Here is a 27413-nt window from a genome sequence, read left to right on the forward strand (position 1 = left end):
CCCTCCAGCACAAGCGCTTTTCCTCCTTTTCTGCTGTAAGGACTGATGGCATGTTGAAAAAACTAGCGTTTATTTGGAGGAGCCCTCGCGCAACTTCTTCCCTAAAGACAGCATCGCAGGTGGGATGGCGCCCATAGGGCTGCCCCTGCATGAGAAATGGATTCTAAAGCAGACACCGGAATTACTTCCTCTCTGTCTTTAATAACCGAAATACTCTAAAATATTAACATTGGTTTCCTTTTCCATGCTCAGCGTCTGTTTTCCCTAAGCTCGGGCAGTCAGTCCCAGAGCTAGAGTAGTCAGGCAGAGTAACTCAGGAGGCAGCCGGGGCTGTGCTCAGCAGCGGGCGGGGGACACCGTGAGCGCCCCAGGCAGCGCTGAGGGTGAAACCCACCCCAGAAACAAACTTCACTAACGGGGTGAGCGAGCGGAGCCTGGAGACGGCGCAGCCGAAGCAGATGGGGATTACTGACCGGACCCGCTGCAGCCGGGGCTGCTCACCAGTACCCGGCCGCGTTTCACCCGTTTCACGGGGTCTCTTGCCGAGCGCTTCGCCGCTTCAGACAGAGCAACCACCAAATCCGATAGTGAGCGAGAGAACAGCCGCCAGGGCGGGCGGAGAGGAGGAGCGAGCGGGGCAGCGGAGAGCAGGGGCGAGCGGCAGCCCGGAGGATGGGAAGCCGCGAGAGGATCAGAATCCCCTCGGGGGAGCAGCCCGCAGAGCCCCGGGGACGGCAGGGTAGCCAGCCGGGACAGGGGGGTCCCGGGCTGCGAGAGGCGAGGGATGGGAGCAGGGAGGGGCTGAGGTGCGATGGGGAGCCCGGCTTCCCCGGGAGGAGGCGAAGAAAAGATGGGAATGAATTCACAGGTACACAGAAGGAACGTTGTCAAAAAAAAAAAAAAAAAAAAAAAAAAAAAAAAAAAAAAAAAAAAAAAAAAAGCAACAAACAAACAGAAACCCTGTAGTTATTTGTTTGCTCGTTCGAGGCATAGGGAGTACGAGTACTGGAGCAGCTGTGCCTCCAAAATCCACTTCGACCGGAATAGTCCCAACGTAGCTGGAAGGGAAAATATCCTCAACCAAACCACGAGGGCCCCTAAAAGTAAAAGGTCGAACGTGCTTTGGCTTTGCAGAGTCAGATGTTCAAGCTGGCGAGACAGACCCCGCTCTGCAGCGCCGTGCCGCCCGCGGGGTCCCGCTGTGCGCTGCCCTCGAGGGAAGGGCTGCCTCTGCCCCACAGAGCCCTTCCAGCCCCCCAGCAGCGGGGACAGCGAGCCCCACCTCGCCCAGCTTTTCCCCTAATAAGTCGTCGTGGCTGTGAGGGGGGCCTGTCTGAACTAAATCAAGCAGTCGCTTTATTTAGCAGATAAAATATTTTGCCACTGCCGTATGTTCCTCATTGCAAGCAAGCAGCCGGTTACTTTCCTAAAGTGGTGGGTAGGTATATAGACACCTTTTTGTTGTAGCAGCGCTGCAAAGCCACTGAATCATTTGCTGCCTGCCCTACATCGTGGGAAGGAACTGAGCCAGGAAAGCATAATGTTCTTCTGGGTGCTAATTCGAACTCTTAATCAAGATCTGATTACCAAAAAGGAAGACAGAGCATAAAAGCGCTATAAAGATTTAAATTTTTTTCTATCTTGGCCATAACTCACCCCACAAATGTGTCCATTATGGCATTCACTCTAGCAGGAAAATTGTGATGTTGTTGCAAGATTTCCTACAGCAGAGCTGCTGCCAATGATGATGAATAATCTCGGTCCATATGCTAGCTCTATACATCTCTACAGCACCAGCCTGCTCTCATCCTCTTTCTGCTTCCTCAAAAACACGGGATATTTGAAGAAGAGTAAAAGCTAATTAAAAATAGTTAATAGGTTAATCAGACTTGGTCTTATATTTATCTAATGCAGAGCACTGAATCTTTAGTGATGTAGCCTGAGGCATTACCACGAGCCAAGAAAATGAATCAGACATTTAATGGAGATGGGGAAACGGAAATTTCTTGTAAGACTACAAAATCGCACGCCAGTAATACACTAAAATATAATAAATTTATCATTAAAATTCCACGCATGAAATGCCATCCTGTGTCCTCTTGCTGGGCGATAAACTGAGACAAAGCCGACCAGAAAAATTTTCGGGAGACGGGCCTTTGGGTACATCTCACCTGCCCTTCAGCATTCTTGTCGCAGAGTGTCTGCCCGCAGACCTCTGGTGACAGCTAAAGTCAGAGGCGTCACTTCGCGGGCCACCCCAGGACGGACTGCCTGGGTCTCTTTTCAGGGTGCCGAGGAGCACGAAACGCTGCCAGCTCTCTCCGGGGGCGTGCTGGAGGCGTCGCGCTAGGACTGGCACCGCTCTGCGTTACTTACTTGTTCTGACCGCGCAGGGACGGAATTTGTGCGGGGAGCAGCTTTCCCTTCCCAGCCGGTGGCGGATGCTGCGAGCTCTGCCTTCCCCGGGGGCTTCCAGCCCCTTCTGAGCACACACTCCCGTCACTTTGCCGCGCTCCGCGCACTCTGTCCCGATTTCTCTTTGCATTTACACCGAAGCGCATCCAGAGTAACTGGGAGCGGGGGCTGAGACCGAGTGGGAACAGGACACGGTCATTGCCTTTTTAAAACAGCTGAGAAGAGGAGGGTGCTGCAGGCTGCTGCCTGCACTGTTGCTACTTCAATATTTCTTAATATGCTTTGCTTAAGTGAAATGTTCAAGCATTTTCCGTATCCTCAGGAAGGCAAAATATTTTTCTCGTTTCTGGAACATTGAGAATATTTGCCGCCGAAGCGGAGCAGTTACTTTTACTTTTGATGTGCGATCGTTGGTTCAGCCTGACCCCTGCTGGGGGAAAGCCAGGAGGAGAGTTACAGAGCGTCTGTCCACAACGCACAGGTTCACCGGAGATCATTCCTGGCGCAGTCCTGCTCCGAGCCCCGTTCCCAGCGCCGGCCCGTGCCCTGCTCGGCCTCTGCCCGCACTGCCCGCTCCCCTCTGGGCAGTACAAGCCCCACCTGAAGTTTGTCCAGCTCACACCTCCAGAATCTGTCACCACCTCCACTGTCACGCTGTGTAACATCCCATAACGATTTAATATGGCCACAGGGGTCTGCTGGAACTGCACTCACCCCTCTGCTGTCATCCTGGCTCCAAAGCCCTGCTAGCAACAGCCCTGTGGCTTCACTTATTACCAGTCCTCCATCTATTCTGATTAGTGCGCAACACATTTCTCAACATTCCCGTGTTTGTGTATTCCTGTGTGGTGGTACAGAGCGCTGCAGCCAGCACAGATGTGCCCGTGGTGTGATCTGGCACTCAGACAAGGCATTTCCCTCTAACTTGCTGAGGACTGTAGTTCCTGTGGTAGAGATGACCTTTCTCTCCATCTGCCTCTGCACACCTCAGTCTGTGGTGTGCTGGCTGGCGAGGGGCCTGCTCCGCTTCCAGGTGGGAACTCCGTGGGGACTGGGTGCATGTAATGATCAGCCCCAGGCAAGGGAACGATTTTGGAAACCAGCTGTTAACAGCGATGCCAAAGTGTACGTGCCATAGGCCAGGTGTGCAACAGCAGGGACAAGAAACACTGGTGCTCCATCTCCCTCATTCATCTTTGCCTAAGGGCTGTGCAGGTGCCACTCTTCCAAGGCTACCTTCCTTTCCCCTTCCACTGAGCATTGCTGCACAGAAACTTCCCACTCTGCAGTGTGTGTGGGAAAACTTTTCCACATCCATGAGATGTGGAAAAAGATACAGTTTAGATCCAACAAAGTTCACCTATCATCCCCCAGCCCTGGCTGACCAGCTCAGACCCCCAAGGACCTGCAGGGCAGTGAGTGCCCCCACAACTGTTGGATATGGATCCAGGCGCTGCCCTGGCATCCACGGGAGGGATTTCTCGGTGTGGATAACCACATATCGCCCTATGGCTAAAACTAATGTCTGGCTTTACTTCGGTCCCACATTAGCAGCAAAAATGTATGGAAATCTAATTGGCAGAGCTGGAGCTTTTATACAGTTTCTTTCGCTCTGTGAGACAGATATATGTACAATAGGCCATCGCTGCTATTGATCTTTAAGCAGCCCCATGGAAATCAGCAGTGAGAGCTTTGCTTAGAAATGGTTGGCACGGGGTGCTCCAGTGTCAGGGAACTGAAAATCATTAAACTGATTATCTAAATGGGGGTGGGAGGGGGAAAGCAGAGGCGGTGGCTATCGTTATGTGCATAATTTTATGATTTTTAGAAAATCGTATTTCAGCATTTTCTATCACATCAAAAGCAGACAGGGCCACATTGATTAGCAGATTCAGCCCAGAGGACGGAGAAAACCATTGACGGCGGTATACTTTCGTACCACGACTTTGTTGTGAGAAAAAGTGAGAAAAAGTGAGAAAAGCTCTCACTTTCTCCGTTTCAGCGTATCCGAAAGGAGTCGAGGAGCATCGGCGGTGTCAGGAGCAGGGGGAGCTGGGGGCGCAGGGCTGGGACGCGGCGGGGCTCGGGGAGCGCCCGGCGATCCCGGGGCTGGCTCCCGGCGCTGCCGTGCTCGCTCCGCCAGCTCCACCTAGCGAGGAGCGCTCCCGGCCGCTGGAAACCACAGGAAAATACAAATCTGTTTGTCCAGTCAGGAAGGACAGTATGCATCCGCCTGCCCCGTGCCAGTGGAGGCTGCTGTGCACTAATGGAAGAAGCAAGAGCATCCCCCTGGATGGGCCAGGGCTGGAGCCTCCACCGTCGCTTTTGGTGTGCATAATTCCTGCTTTTGGGACTTCCCGGAGCAGGACAGAGTTACTCCCCTCCCTCGGAGGTGCAGTGCCATCCAGCCCTGCAAACTCCACTTTACTGGCCCCAACAACAGCATGGGGGTTGTTAAAGGGAACTGTGAGTGCTGTGCCATAGAACTGAGGGGGTGTGGTGGCCTCTGTCAGCCTCGACCCCGTTCTCTGGTGGAGAGGATTAAATGCTACACATGACAGAGGCAGCAGGCTCACAGCTGGGGATGACCCTGTGCAGGGAAGCGCAGGACGGCTGAACCTGCTCTCCAGAGCTGTGAGGGAGCTGCTGAGGAAGCAGGAAAGCCGATGGTCAGGTTTTTCTGTGAGAAACTGAATCCTTACGGGAACGGTTCTGTGATTTAGGTTTGGTGTTTGTTTGGTTTGGGTTTTTTCCATCTCTAGTGAAGAATTGGATGGGAGAGGACAAGAGATGGTGCTGAAGGCAGTCTAGGTCCCCATATATTGCATCTGTGTTAACTACCAAAGAGTGGGAACAGCCGTGCCCTCACAGGTGTGATAAAAGAGTGAGCGAGCTGGTAGAGGGTTGGTTGGAGTCTGCAGGCCGTGCTGTGAGGAGGAAGGGACAGGAGGGCGTGTGAGGGACTGACAGGGGTAGGTGGCTGTGCTAGAGACAGGAAGGAGTGAATCAGAACTGCAGAAGGAAGAGAGAAGGAGGGAAAGAGCCAGAGCTGTGTGGAGCTGCTCATGGGAGGCTAGATAGAAAAGGTATGAGAGACTTTTAGATAACAAGGTGCTGATACTTGGAGCCCACTTTGGTGTCAGTCATACCTCCTCCATCATCTGGGCAAGTTTGCCTTCAGTACCATCTCCTCCTGTCCCCCCCCCCCCCCCAACTGGAGATGTAGACCACTAAGAAGCCTGCATCCAGAAGGGGCAATTTCCCACTGTGGGAGTTTGAATCCTGGTTCTTGCCTCAGTTTCCAGTGGTAATGCCAAGAACTCTTGGGATGAAGCATACTGCCATTTCTTGCCTAACAGAGGAAACTGCCATTTTTCTACAGGTTCCTCAGTCATCTCTATCAGCTCGTGCTCTGATTACATTCACACTTTGCTTTTCATCTCTCATAACCAGTGATGTCAAGTCATGTTCTGCAGCTTGCATAAACCTCTAGTGGCATTGGGAACAGGACAGCAGGGAATTCTTGGCTGTAATAAGATACCCAGGTAATTTCTTTCAGTACTATCTTTGGCTAGGTGTCATGAGGGCATGAAGGATGCTGTTCAGAAAGCACTGTGCTGGTACAGCAGCTGGCTGAAACTGAGTCTTCTTGTGCTAGCCAACAGGGAAATTCTTTAGTTTGCAATTACATGGAAAAAAAAAACCTACCTAGATCAAAAAGAGCCTGAAGATACAGTTCTGGACTTTTTTCTCTTGTTCTGGCTTTACACTGTGGGCTTTAGGTAAGCAGACATTTGTCTGGCACAACAATAGAAGCAGCAGAAAGCCACATTCTTTGATTGTTTTCCATTCCTACTTTGGGTCCTGCTCTTCTGGCAGTAGCTGGCTGAGGACCAGCAAGTTTGGTCAGAGCTCCCATAAGAACTAAAAATGTTAAAAAGCAGAACTGATGCCTCTTCCAGGCGACTAGTAACCATTCCTCCTGGTGTTGCAGACCCCTCCTTCACTGTGATCAAGGCAGGCAGCCAGTTGGGGGCTTGGAGGGCAGGCAATAAATAGACTGATGGGGCCCAGATTCCTTTGCCTGTTTAGCACCCAGAGCAGCTCTCTAGAAGAAGCTTTCCAGGATCAAGTGCTTTCCCAATAAATCTGGCACCTTTGGGTGAGAAAAAGAGGCATTAGAAGAACTTCCTGGGAGCTGCCTCTGCTTGTGTTGGTGACTTAGGGAGGAGAAAAGTGAGATCAGGAACGGGAGTGCTGTGGCATATATCCAAAAGTCATTGGTCAAGATTTATTGAGAGGCTTTCAGCCACAAACCTAGAAACACAGAGGAAAAAAAAAAAAAAAAAAAAAAAAAAAAAAAAGAGAAGAAGCCATAAGTCTCTGTCTTGTGGAGTCACTTACTTTGTCTTGGCTCTTCAAGTATGGGGAAGATGCTTCTCTCAACATGTATCCTCCTAGTAAAAACCTCAGGATTTCATGTAGCACAGTTCAGTCCACAGGGTTTGGAGAAAGATGGAAAAGCTGTATAACTAGCTGGTAATTTTGAGCATATTTTTACACCTATACTACTGGAAGGTAACTTTCAGAGAATTCACCTAAGTGAATTAATGTGTAGGAGCCCCTTTGTAAAGTATGAGATGTACTTCAGTCTGATGACTACCACAACAAAGTGGCAGCAAACCAAGACTTTACAGGGCAACCTTTCCAGATAGTGACTGTAATATTTGGCTTAATTGCATCCTATCAGCTGCTCACCACTTATAAAATACGCTCTGAGTGTGCCATAATGCTCCTCCTGTCCCTTGAGATAAGGTAGTTAGATGGTGTTGCTGGCAAAACAGACTAATATTTCATAAACTGCTAAAAATCAATGGTGATATGCCTGATCGTACCTTAGATGAACTTTTCTCATGAACTGAAATGTAATAGAGTGGGTAATACTGGAGCTCAAGTAAATGAAATGATACAGAAGTTATTGAAAGTGACACAAAGAGGAGGGGAGGAAATCCAGTGACAGAGAGCAGAGACAAGTGCAGGCTGTGCTCTGTGCACCACAACTCCAGTAAACAGGAAATACTTCCTGTGGAAGTTACTCTCACCTCATATTGCTGAAGCTGTCAAAGAGCTTTTGCCTCAGCCTAAGATGGCAAAATTGCCACTGATGGGACCAGGGCTCAGCCTCATATCTGTCATGCTGGGGAGCCCATGACTGTTGCCAGAGGATAAAATGCTCATAGTGTGGTAGGAAAGCCCATTCCCTGAGAGTCCATCCATCAGAAAGCATCGTGATCTGCTCAGTTACACAGGAAGAACCGGAGCGACCTCGGATTGAAGAGGGGAGTTTGGGCACAGACACTGCTCCCCTGACATCATACAGAAAGGATCATCTCTTGCAGCTGGCTGTAAATTGCAGGCAGTTGTGGTGTTAAGGCTGGTGCCAACCATATACGTGTCTATATAAATGGTCTCCACCTGCAGGGAAACCGCTGGGAAGTGGCACTGGGCAGTTTGCTTGGCCGAGTTGCTCCTGTCAAGGAGGTGTTGCCAGGCAGAACGATGGGAGCTGTGTAGGTGGTAATCACTTTCCTCTTCCTTCCTCCTGCCCTTCCTGCTGCAGGCTGTGGCTCAAGGCTCCTGGCCTTGTCCTGTGAGGGGTCAGGTGTCCCAGCACCCTCTGGGTCTCCACCAGGCTGGCACCAATCTGAAGGTGCTGGGGAGCTGCTGTGCGTGGGGTCACCTGAAGGAGCTATTGTGTATCTACTGGGGCCTTTTTAAAAGCATCTTAGGCAGCTTTTTGAAGAATGGTTTGCTCTTCAGTCCTGCCTAAAATGCACAGAGGGTAAGCTAGTTACTCCAAACACTTTAGACTGAGTCTGTTGGGGGACAGCTGATACTGCCAGTGCTACCTTTTGTGGGAGTTGTCTAGAATGGAGCCAGCTCCTCTATTTTCTCCAGCAGCTCCCTGTGTTTTGACAGAGTGGTGCCATTTATCCCTTTAAACAATCCAGTGGTTACCCCTTTAGCCTTTCCCAGCTGGAATTGTAAATGTATAGTCCTTACCCCTGGCAAATCTGTTTCCTCATCAGGCTCATCTCCACCTTTTTCCATGCCCACAGCTCCTTGCAAAAAGAAGAGTTGCAAGTTATGGTATTCCAAAGGGAGGCTTGTATGGAAAGAAAGGATCTGCATGGATAATGTAACATATAGTGCATGTGTGATTGCACAGGGAGGGTGTGTTGCAATTTCATGGCATGTTCAGACAGCCTCAACAAGCTCAAGAATTAATTTCATGGCTAATGCAAGAATAGCAGCAGCTTGCCAAGTGCCCACCTTGAACCCTGTTCTGTTGGGGTGGTTTTTTTAAAAAAGTACAACTATCCCTGGGATTATGGTAGGAATAAAGGAACAAGAATAACTCAGTAGCTGTGCAATACTCAGTCACTTGGACCAAACAGAAGGTGACAGCTGCCTAGGGCAAAGGTTTCTGCTGCCAGAGCTTTCACAGCGGTCACTAGATTATGTTCCTCAGACTTTGGTGCATAACTTGGAAATAATGAGGTCAGTTTGTTTTGTTGCTTTGTTTTTTCTGGCATACAAGTGGCCTATTTTATAAAGTTCAAATGTACAACTAATAAGCAAATAGTCATCCACAAATGCCATGGACTACGAGGTTTTTATGCCAGACTAGCAAATGTAAACAGATTACATGACATATTAACTAAACACAAAAGAACAATTCAGTGCTGTCAGTGGATTTAAATTACTAAAATATAGATATGCGTGCTCTCTTCAGGATTCCTTGGCAAAGCATCACTGGCTTTTGACCCCTGTTAAACCCAGTAAGAAAGTATTAGAGCTCATGTTGTATTCAAAGGAGAGAAAAGCAGCTTTTTTTATTGACTCATACAAGCCTGTATTTCAGTGCAGCTTTCCCTTTTCCTAGCATCTGAGTCTAGCACCTAGAGCTGGAGGAGGATTCATCCCAGAGTGCATAGGTTGTGTAATAATGAGCTTCTGACCTGGAATTTCAGCTTTAAGCATATCCTGAGCACCTGGGCTCCCATACACTGTCTCAAGGCAGCACCAGGCAGTGTTTTGCAGCTCTCGGTTTTGTCAGGGGACCACAGAGTATTTATAGCTAGCCTTGTGCTTTGGAGAGCAATCATAGAGCCTGATTGAGGTTGTTGTATCGCTGTTTCCTCTGATTCTTTCTGACTTGGGGTTATCCTCTTTAAAATGATTTAGGGATGCAAAAAGATTATAAATTGATTGAATGCCACACATTACAATACTGTTCATAATTGATATTATTTAAGAGGATACTGAACTGTTGCTGACAAGGCCTGACATTGCTATCTGTGCTGACCAGTAGGTATTGACATTTTCCGCTTGTCTCGCTTCTGTGCATTAGTAGGAATCCATTAAGAAGAAACCCCAAACCCTGCAAACCACTTCTGTTTCCGAGACTGCTGGCAATAGGGACCCTCAGTGTTATAACTGCAGGCACACTGTTCTTTCCAACACGTGCTTTGAGACAGATACTTTCCATTCCCCAGGCTCTGACCAGAGAGGGAACCAGTTCCTTCTATTTCCTTCTGCTGCTGCAGCCATGAAGCGGCTCCACTCTGCCTCTTCTCCACACAAGGGGCTTACTGCTGCTCAGTGGAGACAGCAGCAGCTCCATGCCGGCTGCCTTTCCAGGAGGCTGGATGCAGCTTGTGTAAGGGCTTATATAACTCTTTTAATGTCAGGGCTCCGGGTTTGCGTCTGCCTGCAGAAAGCTCCTCCTTTTGTACGCAGGTCGGGGCAGAGAGCAGAGGCAGCTCTGGGCTCAGCCGGCAGCAGGCGAGGCAGATCTGCCTGCTGTGGATAACCGGAGTGCAGGGGGCAGCACAGGCGGGCAGGTGATGTGTCCTAACTCGGGGCAGCTTGGGGAAGTGCAGGGATTTGCTTGTAGGAGGCTTCCCAGTGCTGCAGATAGTGTTGGTTGATAGATGAGGTTTGGGGTTGTTTTCTGACATCTTTGAGGCGCTAAATTCATGCGTGAATACAAGGCAAGACAGAGCAGCATAGAAACCTCCGAGGTCTCACACATCAAGGCGCTGAAATCCATTCAGGAGAGGTGACAGTATTTGAATATCAGGAGAGCTGTCAGCTGACGTGCTAATCCCTCTCTCCCGGGCGCACATGGAAGTTTCAGCCACGCATTGTGAAACCATGCCCGGTCACAACATTTGGAGAAGTGATGTTACATTCCAGCCAGAGTAGTTACTTGCCCCAAAGGAACCTGAGTAACAGGGTGTTGACTTGGAAAATTCCCATCCGACCAGTCTAACCGGGTACTGGGCTCCCATGGCTGCAAGGCGCTGCGGCTGAGGAGCGGGACAACCACACTGCCAGGATCTGCTTCATCCCTAAGCCCCCTGCCCCACAGCTCCTCTGGGAGCACCTTGCCTCTTTCCTCTGAGCTGGAGAGGCTTGAAATGCACAGCTGTAATGCAGCTGGGTTTGCTGTCCCTCCTGGCATTTCTGAGCACTCCGTGGGTGAAAAGGTGCATGACAGGAGCAGGAACACCCAGCTGGGAGAGAGGAGTGAAGCTGGGGCTGGATTCCTGCCTGATCCCACTGGGGCCTAGTCCTTGTTTTTAATTCTCTCTCCCAGTGGCCCTGCCCAGAGCATTGTTCACTCCCTCACCCCACTGTCACCAGTTGTTCATTGCTTGCTGTGCACTGACTCATCTGCTTGAATTTGCTCTACTCATTAATATGCATTGAGTACTTCACCTTTTCCTTCTCTGATATTATTGCCACTTTCTTCCAACACACCATTTGCTAAACAAATATTTTTTTCCTCTGAGCTTTTCTAAACAAATTCTTTCCCCCTTCATGGTTTGGGTTAAGGATGGAGCACAGATGTAGAAGAAATGAAGGTTCTTACTCTTCTTCTAGATGGGATGTAAAGATCTGCCTAATGATCTTTGTACAGGTATTGAAGCGTGCTCTCTGTCTCACTGACCACAGAAAGGTTGGGTTTTTTCTGTTGCAAAAGAAATCTAGTCATTCTAGCCCTTTATGTTTCCCTCCAGGTTTACCAGGAAGGGCTGTAACAAGGCATGTACTTCTTCAGCTGGACCCAGCTGCTCCACAGTGGAAATAGGGCAGTTGTGTCCACCCCAGTCCAGGCTAGTGACCAGTGTGTGGGACCTGCGTGCTGGGAGAACCAGCCTGGGTGTCTGCTCCACACACTGCAGCAACCATGGGTGGGTGGCAAAGCCGTGGGGACCAGACAAACCACTTCTTCTCTCAGCACAGAGAAAATAAATGTTTATGCTTTCCCCTAGACAGCTCCTCCCATTTGCAGGGTCAACAGGATAAATGCACATCTTGCACTTGATGTAAGGGGAGCTGGTTTCTTCTGAGAGCTTTGCTGGAGGGACACTCACAAGGGAAAACTCAATAGGAGAAACATAGTGAAAGAGGAGAGAGTAGAAAGGATGCCTCATTATTCATTGGGGTCCCCTCTGCTCACCCTGTATGGTTTAGGTTTCTGACCTGCTGGGGATCTGTTTCCCACCCTCTCATATTCTGAGCAAGGAGAGCTGAATTTTTGCAATTCAATTGACCCCGTAATATTTCACTTACAGAGAAATACATCAAAATTGTACTTAGCAGGAGCAAAGTGTTGGAGAGGCCTGGCCATATCACTGACCTGAGGTGGGCTGCTGCTTTCACCTTTGTCCTTAAGGGACACAATGCCAGGAACTGCTTCTGTGGCCTGTCTGGCCTGGCTTTGAGTCTCTGCTTTGCCTGGCTGGATTGGCCCTTCTCTTTGTACACCACATTTTTGCAGATATCCTACCCCCTGACACCGTCAGCAGTGCCTAGGTAAAATCTTTGACATAAATGGCTGCTTTTCTGGAATACTGAGGTGTCCACACCTCCTGGCAGCAAGACTGGAATTGTTTTACTAATGTCATAATCCATGTCCACCCACAGCATCAGTTCTGAACCGTGGCGTTTACATTAAAAACATGCCAAGCATACTTTTGGAGGGACATAATAATAATCTTGTTTATGTATTAAAACTAAAAAAAAAAAAAAAAAGAAAGAAAGAAAGAAAGAAAGAAATCCAATCAAGCTTGGTGAAGCCAGTCACCATATGGATAATGTAAATGACAGCAGGAGTGGCTCGACACTGCCTTGCAAGATGTGCTGGCCCTGTGTTTGCAGGCACAGCAAGCCGGTGTGTGGACATTGAAGTGACATCTAGACGGCGTGTCTTTACAGGAATGCTCCCAGGCAGGCAGCTGTTGCCATGCCCGGGCCGAGAGTAGCCATACAAACACGGTGGAGTGGCCCAAGCACCGGAACAGGGCGCTGCGGGAATTCAGCACGTGTAGCCGGCCCCGCAGAGCGCTTTTCTCGTAGCTCCTAGGCAGGTGTGGTTCGTTTCTGTGCAGGCCGGTGGCACCGCACTCTGCAGGGCACATGGCGTGGTGGGGCAGGGACGGGCCAAGCACCGCACTGCCTTTATAAATGGATATAGAGCAGGCGGGCATGAGCATCCCAGAAGGAAACAAAGCACCCTACAGATACCCAGCGATGCCGCACGGGCGCTGACACCGGGGCTGCCTGGAGATGCCTGTCCCAGGCTCCCTGGGGATTCCACCGGCGGGCTGCAGGCACGCAGCATTCCGGCATCCAGGGCAGAAGGACCCGGCGCTCCGGGCCCGCCTTACGGGGCTCTGCGGGCGCCCACGGCCGCGGCCGCCCGGCCTGGGGCTGCAGGGGCCCGGCGGGTCACTCCCGCCCCCGGGGGCGGTGCCGGCGGCGGGGGCGGAGCGCCGGGCGCACCTGGGCGACACCGCCCTCCCGCTCCGCCCCGGCCGCGCCGACGCGGGCGCTTCTCCGCTCCCGGGGCGCCGGGTCCGGCCGCGCCCCCGAGCCGCGGCGGCGTCCGCAGCCGGAGCGCCGCCTCCGCGGTGGTGGGGACGGCGGCGGGCTCCGAGCGGGAGGAGGAGGAAGGAGAGCCGGCGGGCGGGTTCCGCGGCGCGGCCTCCGCGCCCTCCCCGTCCCGACCGCGGCCCCGCCTGCGCCCGCTCCCCGCCGGGTGGGCGCTGCGCTCCCGCGGCGCGATGTCGGCGCGGCGGCGGCGGAGGACGGCTGCCGAGGAGGAGGAGGAAGAGGAGGAGGAGGAGGAGGAGGCGGCGGAGGCGGGTAGCGACAAGGTGAGGACGCGCGGGGGCGGCGGCGGCTTTTGGGGCAGCGGGGCAGCGCTGCCTCCCCGCACGGGCCCGGGCCGTGTGCGGGGCTCCGCGCTGCGCTCCGGCAGCCGGGACCCTCCCGCTCCCTCCCGGGCCGGGAGCCGGCCGCGCTCTCGGGTGGCGGGAGCAGAGAGAGGGCCGGGTGCCAAGTTAGGGGTTGCGGGCCCACGCGTGTTTTGCCCCGTTGCCGTTCCCCCGTGGCGAGACCGAAATGGGAGCGGCCGGGCTCTCTCTGGGCCCGCAGCGAAAGCTCAGCGTCCGAGCTGCGTGTGGTGTCTCACCTCTTGCCGAGGGAGCTGATGGCGTGGTGTGACCCCAGCCGGGTGCTAAGTGAAGTGAAATAGTAATATTAATGAAAAGGGAGATGACAAAAAGGCATATAATACCCCAGTAAATACCAGTGGCGCAGAATACAATTGCTTCACCACCTGCCCGACAAGGAGCAGCAATCAGCCTTTCTCAGCCAATACTCCCCAGCAGAGCCTTTGGCCGGGTCACATCAGCTGCTCTGGCCGTGCTCCCTCCTGGCTCTGTGCACCTCCTCACTGGCAGAGCACGGGGAACAGAAAAGTCCTTGACTTGAGCTAAGCACTGCTCAGCCAAGCAAACACATCCGTGTGTTATCAACATCATTGTCCTGCTAAATCCAAAACACAGCACTGTAGCAGCTGCAAGGAAGAAAATTAACTCTATCCCAGATGAAACTGGGACACTGACCCAGGCAAAGAGTGTGCTTCTGTGTGGTTGGGCCAGTCCAGTAGCACTGGAACTAACTCAGAGCAGTGATCTGCTCCATTTAAAGGCTGTGTCAGCATTTCCCCAGCAACTCTCCCTGCTTTATGGCCTGTTAAGTGATAGGCATTCACCTCTGGCCTGGAAAGGACTTACAGTATGACATTTCTGCTAAGGCAAGAGGTTTTTGAAATACTAAGTCTATGCATCAGGTTCATTACAGTGGCAAAACAGCCACTGTGCTGTTCTTTTGTTTGCTGTGGAGTTAAGGCTTATCTCTACAAAAGCTAAGCACATCACCACATCACAGTTGCTAATTGTCTGAATAAAATGAAAGAGAAGGTCTCATTTGGGTAACTGGAATTAAAGTTTAAAAAAAAAAAAAAAAAGCTTACTGATTGCTAAATTGAGGTAGCAATACGTGCGTTTTTACTTGAATCAGTAACTGCTTAAACTTGCATGGATGTCGATGTTGCAGAGTGTGTAGTCTGCCTTAGGCACTGAGGCAAGGAACTGGAAAGTGAAACTCAAGGCTGTTTATTCCTTGCTTTGGTTGCTTTAACTAAAAGCAATGAACTTGCAAATTTGTAGTGCTGTATTGGGGGTCGTCATCACAGAAGATAGTGTTTAGATTATAGCTGTGCACAGTATTTCTCTGTAGATCCGAATTAACTTTTAAACGTAATTGCTCATCACAGTGTGCTAGAAAAGCTGTTCTTCTGTGGACATACTCAGGTTTGCTTTATTTTGCAGAGTAAGTTTATTTCTGAGGTGTGCAGTGAGCTGCCTTCAAAGGATTCTTGCCATGCAAAGCCTCTGCTACTCAGATCTCCAAAGGGTGCCCCTAATCTTGGTTTACTTGTGTGGTTTTCACAGAGGAAAATGCTGTTCTAACTTACAGGCCTGCTGTGGCTTTACTTTAGCTGCTCGACAGTGTTTCATCCCGTTTGGGATGATGTTGAGCAGACAGGAGGCTGGTGTTGTGTATGCAGCCAGGATGCTGGTTACAGGAGATGGATTTCAATGTGCATACATTTGTGTTCACTTGAATGACAGAAAAGGAAAGCCTTTTCCACCGCACAGGAGACTTTCTCGTGGATTATTTGTGGGACCCTCCATGTTCCCACTGGAGTTGTTTAACCCATCTGCAATATGCCCAGCACTGGCAACCCTTGTCGTGGCTCACAAGTGACAGTAAGGATTGATTCTACATATTAAGCTGTTAATTTACATACTTAGTGCCACTGTGGAGATAAACCAGTATTTTGTACAGAGGTTTCAATCAGTGGGTCACAGTTTGGGACTCTGTTTTGAATATGAGCACACATGTAATGTCTGCTGCAGGTGATTTGATGAGCAGCATCTGGTCATCAGGATTCGCAGGTGTCACATTATCCAGCTTCCGAGGTGGTTATCACTCTGCCCTATCTCTTGCCTGGGCTTTACAACAAGTGGATACTCTTATTGTCCCTTGGCTATTTTTAGATGGCCTTTTTAGCGTGGTGATCTTGTACTTGGACTCAAAACAGGTTCTTTGGTTGATAACTTCTCGGGATAGCCATGATGCAATGGGTTTGCACTGCTTTCTGGAATGCTGCTCAGAAACATCACCCTCTTCATCACTTGTAACGAAGGAGAAAACTTGTTTCTTTGGATTGTATGTGCTTTATTCTTATTCTGCTCTTGTTGGCCCAAACCAAGACTTCCAGATATATAAAGGCAACATGCATCTTTTTTTGCCCAAGTAGAGAAGCCCTCTGTGTTTATTGAAGAACTCCAGAGACACTAAATACGTCTGAATGTTTTTCTGTATCCTACTTGGAGCCCCATTTTCAGTGTGCTGTCTGGTACTTTCCATGTTACACTTGCTATGTCCATAGATTTCCTACTGAATTGAAGTGAAGCTGTTGGGGGTTTTCTCCCTCATTTTCATACCTTTTGGTCACTAATTGGAAACAACTGGTAGCTATTTCTGTATTGATATAATTTCAAAGGAAAGTTAAATTCCTTGGTTTTGTATGAAGGAATAGGATGTACCCTTTCTGAAAGCTTCTTGAAGTTCCCAAGCTCTGCAAGTCTTCGTGTCTCCAGTTGCTCATTAGCTTGTTGAGTGGGTGACATTTTGCAAAATTGCTGTGAACGTGCCTTTGCCTTGTAGGGCCCTGCAATTTCATTTGTTTGTTTGTTAATTCGTATTGTCCTTTGGCATGCAGGAGTAATTTTTTGGTTGTCGCTTTCTTTCTTCCTGCTGCTTGCCCTGGCTGCTCTTTTCCCAGTGGTCAAAGTGCCTTCATAAATACTCTGAGAACATTGAGGAAAAGAGGAATGACTTGGCATTCAGATACTTAGTATGTATAAATCAATTAAAGATTTACAGGGTGATCTGCATGTGTTCGTGACTCCTTTAAAATTTCAATTGTTTGCATTCTTTGCTAAAAAGCAAGAGACAGTGCTTTCAAATGCTTCAAAAAAAAAAAAAATTAGTATATCCTGGAAAAAATCATAGAGTTATTCCTCTTTGTACCATACAGAGTTGTCAGAGTAGGACAGGGAGGGGAAAGTGCGATCATATTGCATTGCTGGCTGTTAATTATTTGTAACTACAATGAGCTTGGAATCACTGAATGCTATTTCTCTGTGGTATTGAAAAAGCTGTTTCTGTTCTGTGGGACAGCCCTTTCAGGGAATCAATTGCCAGATAAGTTACCCAAACCTGCAAAGCACAGTTTGGCACCTGGTTCTTTGATGTCCAAAACCTCACAAACCTGCTGGGAGATAAATGAAATTCCTAATTCCAATATTGCATATTGTGGATCTGCCTGTCTGCCATGGATCACTTAGTTACTTCATTGGGATTATTTCTCTTGGAGCACCCCAAAAATGGATCATTTTAATTTTCACAGAGGAGTCTGACCTCTAGGCTTTCTGCTACAAGCATGGTAATAATAATAAGGGCAGACTACTTCCAAGCCTCTGTTTTCTTGGAAATGGCAGAGAGCAAAGGGTCTGTCTTTTCTAGTCATTGATTCAGTATGTGCAGGTGTCTCCCCTGTGTTTCTGCATATGTCAGGCTTTAATAGTTTGGAAACAAAGGTTTCATTATTCCGGATCTTACGATACTTTGATTCTTGGCTTCAGAGGAAAGTATCAAGGTACACCTAATAAATACTCTACAATGTGTTCTAACTGAGCTATTGACTTTACGGTGGAACCTGTGAGAGAGACTGCCAAAAGATCAAAGATGGAGGAGAAAACTTACTTGGAGTAACACTTGGACTTATAAAATGACAATAACTAAATCCTTTTGCTCATTGACTTTTTCACGTACATTCTTGGACAATGGCTTCATTTTTTCCAGTTGCTCTTCATGGAGATGCCACCTTCTCAAAGGAGAACATATTTGCTGTCTATTTAGGAATTCCTTACGGCATCCTGGGAAGATGCCATACAAGAGGAGCATTGCATGTGCCTTTGTAACCAGAATAATTCTGCTGCGTGGCTTGCTTGGCACGTATTAATTGTAGTGGAGGGCGTGTGGTACAAAGCAGCAGTTCAGAAGCTTGTGGCCTTTTAGGTGATGAAAGATGGAGATGTCTATTTTTTTCTCCATGACACACAGCCGTATTTCGTGAGCTGTTGCAAAATAGCCAGCAAGCAGACATCCACATGGAAGTGTAATTCATGACAAGGTGTCACATGTTCTGAATTCCTGGTATGGAGGCTCGAGCTCTTGACTGGCTGAGTTTCTCACTTTGTATTTGTGGTCTTGTAGAGAAGATTTAGCACAAGGATGAAAGTCTTGTCTTTTGAGAATACCAACCTTAAACCATCTACCCCTTACAGACACTTTGGCTGTGAATCAAGCAGGCAGGAGTGGCACACTCTCTGTGTAGGAGCAGTTGTGTCACCTGCAGTTTGAAAACTCTAGGGAAAAAAATCCAAACACTTTGGATAAAACTCTTAATTTGGAGATGAAAGGTTTCCTAGGCACTTAGGCCAGTACAATCTGTGCTGGTTTCAATTAGCCTTTGAAAAACCTCATCAGTACCTGCTCACAGTGTTGTACCCGTGGCCTTTCCCACGGACCTTCACGAGTCCTTGATGTTACAGTGTACTAAGCTTGGCCACATCTCAAATCTGAAGAGCAGGAGAAGGAAGGGCTGCTTGGCTTTGTGCTGAACTTCAAAACTGCTTCTGCAAGGTCAAGCTGCATTAACAAAGCTCTAGATTTTTATTTTTTTAATAGTGATTAACTTAGTGTTTCCTTCCATAATGACTGTTGTTATTTGTGGCTGTAAACTGGAATGTTTGTAATCAATCATGTAAAATGATTTAGAAAATGATTAGCAAGGAAGTCTCATCCCCCAGTGATGAGGTTCTAAGAACTTAATGATGCAGAAGACAATTAACTAGTTTTTAGTGAGCAATGTCCTCTTTGGCTCCTGATTTTAAAAATTAAATGCCTTATTCCGGAAATCATTGTGGCTGTGATAGCAGTTAACTAGAAAATAAAGCACTCATGGTAATTTTTGAGGTATGTTGCACAGGGAAATTGAAGATAGTTGAGGTGTTGATTCCCACTGGTTATTTTAGTAATGCAAGGTGAAAGAAAAGCACCAAGTTTTAAGCAACTTGCAGGTTGCACCAGCCAAACTCCCATGAACTACTGAAAATCGCATCAGATAAACACAGACTCCTTCTCCAGGTTGGTTAGGTACTCTGAAGACAGCTGTGCCCTTGTGAATTCAGATGTTAGAAATAGCAGATTTAAAATATTGCAGATCATGAGGTGTTTATAAGTGACAGTTGTGCGGTAAAGATCAGAGGGACAAAACTAAGTATGATTTTTTTTTTCCTTATCTAGTTTAAACACAATTGTTTCCTGCAACACTGAAGCGGAATAAAAAAGTTTGGGGATATTCTTAGTTCTGAGTGCTTAGAAGAGAGAACATCTCTGCCGTCTGCAAGCGGGGATTAATATTAAAGACGCTAAGTCATGGTCTTAGGGCCGGGATTACTGCCCGTCATCTGCGCAGTGAGTGGTGTCTCCCAGCCTGTACTGACAGCCTGCTGCGCTCCAGAGCAGCTCACAGCAATTGGAACATGCCTTTGGGAGAGAGCTGTGATCCCCCCACTTGTATCTACAGTTAATTTCCTGGGCTATGGTACAACACTCTGAATAGCAGAGTTGTGAGTGTGGTAATTTTGTATTTATTTATGTGCTTTTTAAGGTGTTCCACAGAATTTCTGAAGTCTGGACCACAGTTTATTTGCTCTTGTTACTTGTGTTAATTATAGGCAGAGTCTATAATAATAATTCGGCTGTGGGGTTTCAAGGTCTGAGGAAGCATTGATCACCTTTTTGAGAGAAGCAAATGCTCTAAAATCGAGAATTTCATCTTGGGCATGTGTGTGGTACATCAAATGAATGAGAAAAACCCAGGCCTAACTTAAAGAAAAAGAGAGTATGTTCCCACTTGCCTTGTGCATGTGTACAGTGTCAGCTCACTGTCTCGGGTTCTAAAAGGTTAAAAGCAGTGTCTAAGTGGGAAGGATGGTGTTTTCCCTCGGAGCAGAGACCCTGAGAGGCCGGGGAGGGTCCGAGGTTGGAGCGTGCCTGCAGCACCCTGGTCAGCTCCTGGCCCCTCCACGGCCAGCCTGAGGTGTGGGCTCGGCCTTGGCTTTGGACAACCAGCTTTGGGAAACCTTATCTCCTGCCTCGTGTTGCTGGCAGAGGCCAGGCACTGGGACAGAGGTTACACCAAAGGGCAGCTGCAGGGAAAAGGCCGCGGGTTATAAACAGAGTAACCATGCTGGGGTTGGGTGGGATGGCTGGGGGTGTAGGCATCTAAATTCTGTGGTGTCTCGTAGTGGGGGCAAAAGAGAGGCTATACCTCTGTTGGCTTAGAAAAGGTGACAAAAATACTCAGAACAAGGGAGGGAAAGTAATATTGCTAAGGAAAAGTAGGAAAGAAAAACAGAAGTTTTTAATGGATGGAAATAAAGCAGAAAGAACTGAGATGAGGGAGATGGAAAAATAGTGTATAGCAGTGGAGAATAAAATTTTAAAGCACAGTCACTTGACAGTCCTGAGAACTGTTGAGAGCTGATGAACTTGAGGCAGCAGGGCGGGCTGGAAGCTGAGATTGTAAGAAGGTGAGGCGAGTCAGGGAGGTCAGGAGGAAGTTCATGTCTCAAGAGAGACAGACACTGAGCTAGAGATTGCTGTCTGCATTACTGCTGTGCCAGGGCTGAGTGCAGATTTCCAGCTCCCTGGAGCTCTAATGTTTGCAACTTTAGAACGAGTGAAGTCACCCTTAGCGTTGGCTTTAACTGAGGAAAAAATAGTCCTGACAGTGTGCCCTGAGAGTTGGTGACAATTTGTACACTGTCACCAAAATATGTAGTGCCTGTTTTGCATTCAGGTTAGACACACAGTCTGCCTAGATGATGTCTTCTCTAACAGCCCTCAGCGAATACCGAAGGAAGAATCGTAGTGCTGCAGTCACACACAAAATTATTTTGACTAATACTGTGTCCATGGGACACTTGGTCACTTCACAGTTTGGTTTTGGATTGTTCTTTTCAAGCCTGAGGGTTCAAGCCCTACCTTGTATAAAACTGCTGGCAACCCCTTCTCATTGGATAAAGGGACTGTTTCTTCACGCATTACATTTCCTTTCTTCTTAATGTGACATTAAACCTTCCCCTTATTCCACAGAAGGGCAGTTTGAGATGTAGACGAGGGAATGTGTTAGAGGCTTGGGGATTTCTGGCAAACTCCAGTGTTCTGTGTCAGCTGTAGTATTTCTGGAAACATATCCATGAAAAAGTGATGCCTAGAATGGGAAGTTTCTTGAAAAGAGCAGGTAATGTCACAACATCCAAGTACAGGCCTTCCTATAAACATTTACTGGCATACATTTGTCTGCTACAACATCTACAGTTTCACTAGTACACCATTGCTGTTTTTTAGAAGGTAATGCAGGTATTATCAGTTCCTGAAGTAATGTTTGACTCAGAATACTGTTTTCTGACAAAATACCTGATAATCTTTCATTTTGTATTGAGTTTTCTGATAGTTTGATTTTTCTTTTTGTGATAGGAAGTGGATTTGGAAGAAAGACTTCATGAGCTGGACCTCAGAAGTGATTCAGATATTCCTGATGTCCCTCCACCAACAGACAGCACTCCAGAAATCCTCAAGAGGGCTTTGTCAGGCTTGTCTGCCAGGTACAGTGAAGCAAAGAGCTCTCAAATTTAACAGCTGGTGGCTAAAATCCATACAGATTATATTGCAGTTTTAAGTCTTGTACCACAGTTTTAAGTTTCATACGGTAGATGTGAAAATTTCAAGGATAAATTGTTGCTGGGTATTATTGATTTATTTATGCTTTGATAGTCCCTTCAGTGGAATGTTTTTTGCATACACCTGCATTTACCCATTGCATGCTTTTCTAAGTAAACACAGTTTACATAAACACCTACTGAGTCTGAGCATTGCAGTAACATGAGCTAAAGAATTTGAATTACAGAATGATTATTTCTGGAGGTTGTAATAAACTGATTTCCTACCTCCAAGATTGAGAGGGGGTTTGGTTTATGAATGAAAAGATGTGTAAATTCTCCAGATACAGCTTGCTAGATTTTTTTGTGACATTTCCCCTTCTAAATAATTTGCTGTACAGTTAAATACATCATAGCTGATACATCCATACTTTTTAAAGCAGTGCTCATTTTTTTCCTGCTGTTCCTTTTCAACCTTAGGTTTCTTCCTCCAGCCTCCCAGGAGCTTGATGGCCAACAAATGTGGGGGGATGTGTATGGGTACAGATAGAGAGATAATTGTGTAGACCTGCATATTCATGAAGGCTGTTGGATAAAGTTCCTTGTATAATTTTTTATGCAGTCCTTTTACAACACCTGATCAGTCAAACCCTTTTGGAGCAAGCAAGTTGGATTGGTTTTTTCACTAATGTAATGCAAGAACATTTAGGTGATAGATAGCAAAAAACTACCTATAAAATGAATATGGGTGTTATATATACATTATGCTCAATATAACAAACCAAGCAATATACGGTGTATATTTTAGAAGCAACTTCGGTCTTGCAAGAGTCAAAAGAAGGATCTCTAATCCAGACTATAGTTAAAACCTTCCAAATCCCTGTAAAAAAAACTGGTCTCCTGCAGGTATCTCCAACAGCACTGCAAAATGAGGTTTTTGCCTTGCTCATTTTCTACTCTGTGGTCTGTTTCTGTTATGTCCAATGAGCTATAAGCAGATGTAGTGTTTCAGGTTTTAAAAAGCCTGTGTATAAACTGCACCAGATGTGAGCAGAATGTGATATTCTCCATCACACTGCAAGGAGTGTCTGTTTCAGAATTCTGTTGTTATGTTAAATGTGGAAGTCTTAAGTCTCCAAATCAGACTTTTTCCAAAGGACATGGTGATGTCTCAAACCTGCGACTAAGAAGTGCAGGTGAAACCTTTCCTGTTTCACATGCTTGAAATTCTTTACTGGGGTGTTTGCACAAAGGTATACAAAGGGTGCTTTGCATGAAAAATTAAATTCTTGGTGCTTTATGAATGCTAGAGTTGAAATTACCTGCCGGTTCAGTAGCCAGCAGTCCCAACAGAGCCACTGTCATCATGAGTGGGTAACTCTCAGAAATATGGATGCTCCTTTTCTTTGGCTCTTGAAAGAAATAGTATCTGTAACTGTCTAGCAGAGAGTTAGGATACAATACACTAGTCAGGTGACTTCCTAAATTCTGAGCTTCTTGTCGTACTGAAGTTGTCTTTCCAGGGCTGTGCTTGCCAACACTCCCAAAATACCGTGTGGTATTTTAACATTACTCATAAAGGAAGCTGAATTCTTCTGGAGGAGGCTTGCTCACTATGGGTATGCCACCAGGGCTGAGCTGCTGCTGTGTATCCCACATCACAGAGCAACATAAAACATGTTGTGATAAAGCCTCTTCTGCCTCTCTTCTGATACTTAAGGCAAATCCAATTAGTGGCTGTAGCTGCCATTAACCTGACAATGAGTCACATCCTAGAAAATCAAATTATTGCAGTTAAAGTTTACATTAGAACTGGAGTCCAATTCAAAACTAACGCTGAGTCAGGTGTCTCCCAAATCAGGTGTATCTCCTGATGAAGCAGTGAAACACAAGACTGATGCAAAGCAAAACATTAGAAAGAATGTTTTCAAGGTATAGTAGGGGCCTTTGTGTTTAGCAGTAACTTGTGATTAGTTGCTTCAGCAGACACTTAGAGGAAATGGCCTCAAATTGTGCCAAAGGACGTTTAGGTTGGATGTTACAAAAAATTTAATTTAGGAAAAAGGTTTGGAGTTAAACCTTTGGAGAGATTTAATTTAGCAAAAAGGTCAAGCATTGGAACAAGCTGCCTGGGGAACTGGTGCAACCACCATCCCTGGAGGTATTCAAAAGATGTGTAGATGTGGCAGTCAGGGATATGATTTAGTGGTGGTCTTGGCAGTGCTAGGCTAACAGCTGAACTCGGTGATCTTAGGTGTTTTTGCAGCTTAAATGATTCTATAGTAACAGATTTTTTTTACTCTCTTTTCCTTAGATAGCCACCAGCAGCTGCAAAGGTCTACAAGGACAGAAGAGTCCTAGTTTGACCTATCAACCCCCATTGTCACATATTCCCCTGTGGGGGTTCCAGTGCATAGATATCCAATAGATAACTGTCTACCTGGCCAAAGAGCTGCTTTGCTGCTGTAGAAAGTTGGTGGTCACTTGGTTGGAGGTTTTGTTGCGTGTCTGTTACTCCCCAAAGAATCATTTGCTTTTTACCTGGCAGCATTTCTTTCCCATGCCAGCCTTTCCATGGATGAGCCCCCATCAGTCTTGCAGCTGATGCGATGCTTTTTGAGGGTCCTGATGTATTTTCACAGCAGCTTCAATATGCGGTTGTACCAGTTCATTGCAAAGGACATTTGGCAGGGCTGAGGCAGCACGGGGGAAGAAGAAAAGCATCTACCTTTAATTTCTTTTACTGTGCATCCTGTTCAGTTGGATAGTTGCTTGATTCTGTCTTTCGTGCTATGCATTGATTAAAGGCAAAAACTTCTGCTATTCCCACTGTTTCTAATACAGTTTAATCTCTAGTTAGCAGAGGAAGTGGAATTTATTTTCATATAACTGCTTGCTTTTTATTTTTATTTTTTTATAGATGGAAAAACTGGTGGATTCGTGGAATTCTCTCCCTAGCTATGATTTCTGGGTTTTTTCTGATTATATATCTGGGATCATTTATGCTGATGCTTCTGGTAAGTTAATTTAAATGCATTCTTCTGTGCAAGAGCTATTTGATCTCTTCATTCATCATGCCTAAGCTGAAAGGAAGCTGCATGAAACTGCATGGACAATTCAGAGCTACTGTCTTATATTTCTGTAAATGTTTTGAAAAACACTTGAGGGGTTCAAAACTGGACCTTATAGATTAAGAACTTCTTATGTACTGTAATTACTTTTTTTTCTTTTTTCTATTTTTTTTTTTTTTAGGATTTAAACTAACTCCAAAAAGTTGTATTACTGTTGCCTTACTTTACTGCCATCCATTTCATTGACTAGTTTGTACCACCTACTGCTAAATGTTGAGGTTTGTTTTAAAAAGCAAACAAACAAAAAAAAACCCAGAACCAAAACCAAGAAATACCCCAAACCCACTAACAACAGCAAAAATCTAAAGAAAAGAAAAGAAAAAAAAGAAACAGGTGCAATTTTGAGGCTAAGGAAAGCTGGCAGCCCTGGCCTTCTGTCTGCAACTGGCACTGAAAGGCTTTGCTCAGACATGCTCCTTTAATTCCATATTTCTCTATGGAGCTTCATTGTGACCTTGCATTTATCTGTAGGTTGGAGCTAGATCCCTTTCTGAGGTACAGACAAAGTGCATTTTTGGGTCATGAAGTGAAATCCTCATGAGGATAACAATAAAAATGTTTTGATGTTCTTCATACAAGCTGTACGACAGGTCAGCCTTTGCTGCTTCTTTGCATGGTTTTAATTGCTGGTATTTTTATGGAATGATGGTTTAACTGTCTTTCCCAGCATTGGCAAGGAAAGGACAGGGATTTAGTTTTTAATGTGCTGAAATTCGTTCTTCTAGGTAACTGCTTCAGTTTTTAACTTTAAGTTTGTTCAAGTATGAAATATCTTTTCACCTTCTTCTTGGCCTCCTATGAGGCAATTTTAGGATTGTATTCCTAGAAACATTTAGGTTGGAAAATACCTTTAAAATAATCAAATTGAGCTGTTAACCCAGCATTGCCAAGTCCACCACTAAACCATCTACACATCCTTTAAATATCTACCAGGATGGCGACTCAACCACTGCCCTGAACAGCATCTTGCAATACTTGACAGCCTTTTTGGTGAAGAAATTTTTGTTGATATCCAATCTAAACCTCTGCTCCCATCTAAACTGAGGCCATTTTCTTTTGCTTGTTACTTAGAAGAGACAAACCCCTGTCCTTGTCTCCCAGCTCAGGGGGCAGGGTAACCAGCTTAACATTAAAGAAGCAAAGAAAGCATTAAGGACCTCAGCTTTCTCCTCATTCTTTGTCACTGTGTTACCTCCTGGGTCCAACAAAGGATGGAGCTTCCCCTTAGCCCTACTTTTGCTTCTGATATGTTTATAGAGGTGGTTTTTATTGTCCTTTATGGCAGTAGATGGACTAAGTTCTCATTGGGCTTTGGCCCTTCTGCTTTTCTTCCTGCATAATCTCACAACATCCTTGTAGTCATTCTAAGTCACCTGCCCCTTCTTCCAAAGGTCATAAAATCTAATGTCTTGAGAGACTGGAATGCAGTTTTGCCAGCATTATGGTCTGCATTACAACTTCCACACCTGAATTAGTCTGGTTAATGTTTCCTGTTTTCAGATGAATGGCATAACAAACTACTAATTCATTGTCTCATTCATGGAGAATTTTCTTTTTTTTGTGTGTGAAGAAACAAACAAACAAAAAAAGCCCTTTTAAAATGCAGGTTGTAAAAAGTTTTTTTCCCCACAATTCTTCCTTTAGTAGTCTGTTACATTTGAGAATTATGATTGTGAACTAATTAATTTGCAAGGTAATTTTGTGTATTTGTGGTATACTGTGTGATTGCAGTCATGGGCAAGCTGTTAAGACATGAACCAAAAAGTAATTAAAGTTAGTATAGAATTGTAATAGAGTTCTTTTGTGCAAAAAGTCTGTCTTCTAATATAATGAGCTGGTAATTAAGTTGATATTTGATACTACATAAAAAGGAGAATGGAGGGAAAAACAGTCTTGTTCATCAATTATTTAATTTAACTGGAATAAAATAGCTTGTTTTTAAATAACAGTTTTCATGTTAAAACCAAATCTCGATTTCATGGACTGAAAGTGCCCAGAGACTTGTAGGAGGAGTAACCCAGTGAGGTTTGGAGGACAAGACTGCTGTAAAGAGCTGGGATGTATGTTCTGCATTTGCTGGATACTCTGGTACTTCCATGGCTTGAACTCTGGTGCCCTTTTCCACTGCAAGGGGCAATCCTGTAGCATTGCTCTTGCCTACAGCATTTAGTTTTATAAGGCTGGCCAAGCAGAAGGAAGAGCACAAGATAGGGGAGCTTCAAAATGACCTGTCTGGGGTGGTGTAAGGCTCTGGAGCTGTGTTCACATGTTGAGCAGGATGAGCTGCCTTGGTGAGGGGGAGCCCAAAGCCTTGCACTCCGACACACGCCAGCTGCCTGGGCAGGTTCTCGCTCCAGCCCCTGCACGGGATCACCCCTGGAGTGAGTTGGGCAATTCCATACGTCTGGGTAGGGTGATCTGCTCACAGACTGGATTGGACAGGAGTGGCAGAGTCCTTTGAAGCCTAAAGGCATGACAGGACATACTGCCCAACTCAGACTGGCAGTGCAGGGGAGCAGTGAGGTCAGCAAAACAGAAGGAAGGCCTGGGAGGGTGTGACATTCAGGCTTGGCTTAGGCGA

At 46.6% G+C, this 27413-nt stretch overlaps 1 protein-coding gene across 1 annotated transcript in view; it reads left to right on the forward strand.

Moving 5' to 3' along the window:
* Nucleotides 1–13435: 13435 nt before the first annotated feature.
* The window catches only part of CDS1 (CDP-diacylglycerol synthase 1), a 29751-nt gene continuing 15773 nt past the window's right edge, over nt 13436–27413 (forward strand). The window contains exons 1-3 of the mRNA XM_066318044.1: nt 13436–13646; nt 21520–21647; nt 24622–24718. Of these exons, the coding sequence (XP_066174141.1) occupies nt 13554–13646; nt 21520–21647; nt 24622–24718 (318 nt within the window). The 5' untranslated portion in view covers nt 13436–13553. The remainder of the gene's footprint in view (nt 13647–21519; nt 21648–24621; nt 24719–27413) is intronic.

Source organism: Sylvia atricapilla, chromosome 4 (assembly GCF_009819655.1).
Source record: "Sylvia atricapilla isolate bSylAtr1 chromosome 4, bSylAtr1.pri, whole genome shotgun sequence".
In the NCBI taxonomy this organism is placed as follows: Eukaryota; Metazoa; Chordata; class Aves; order Passeriformes; family Sylviidae; genus Sylvia; species Sylvia atricapilla.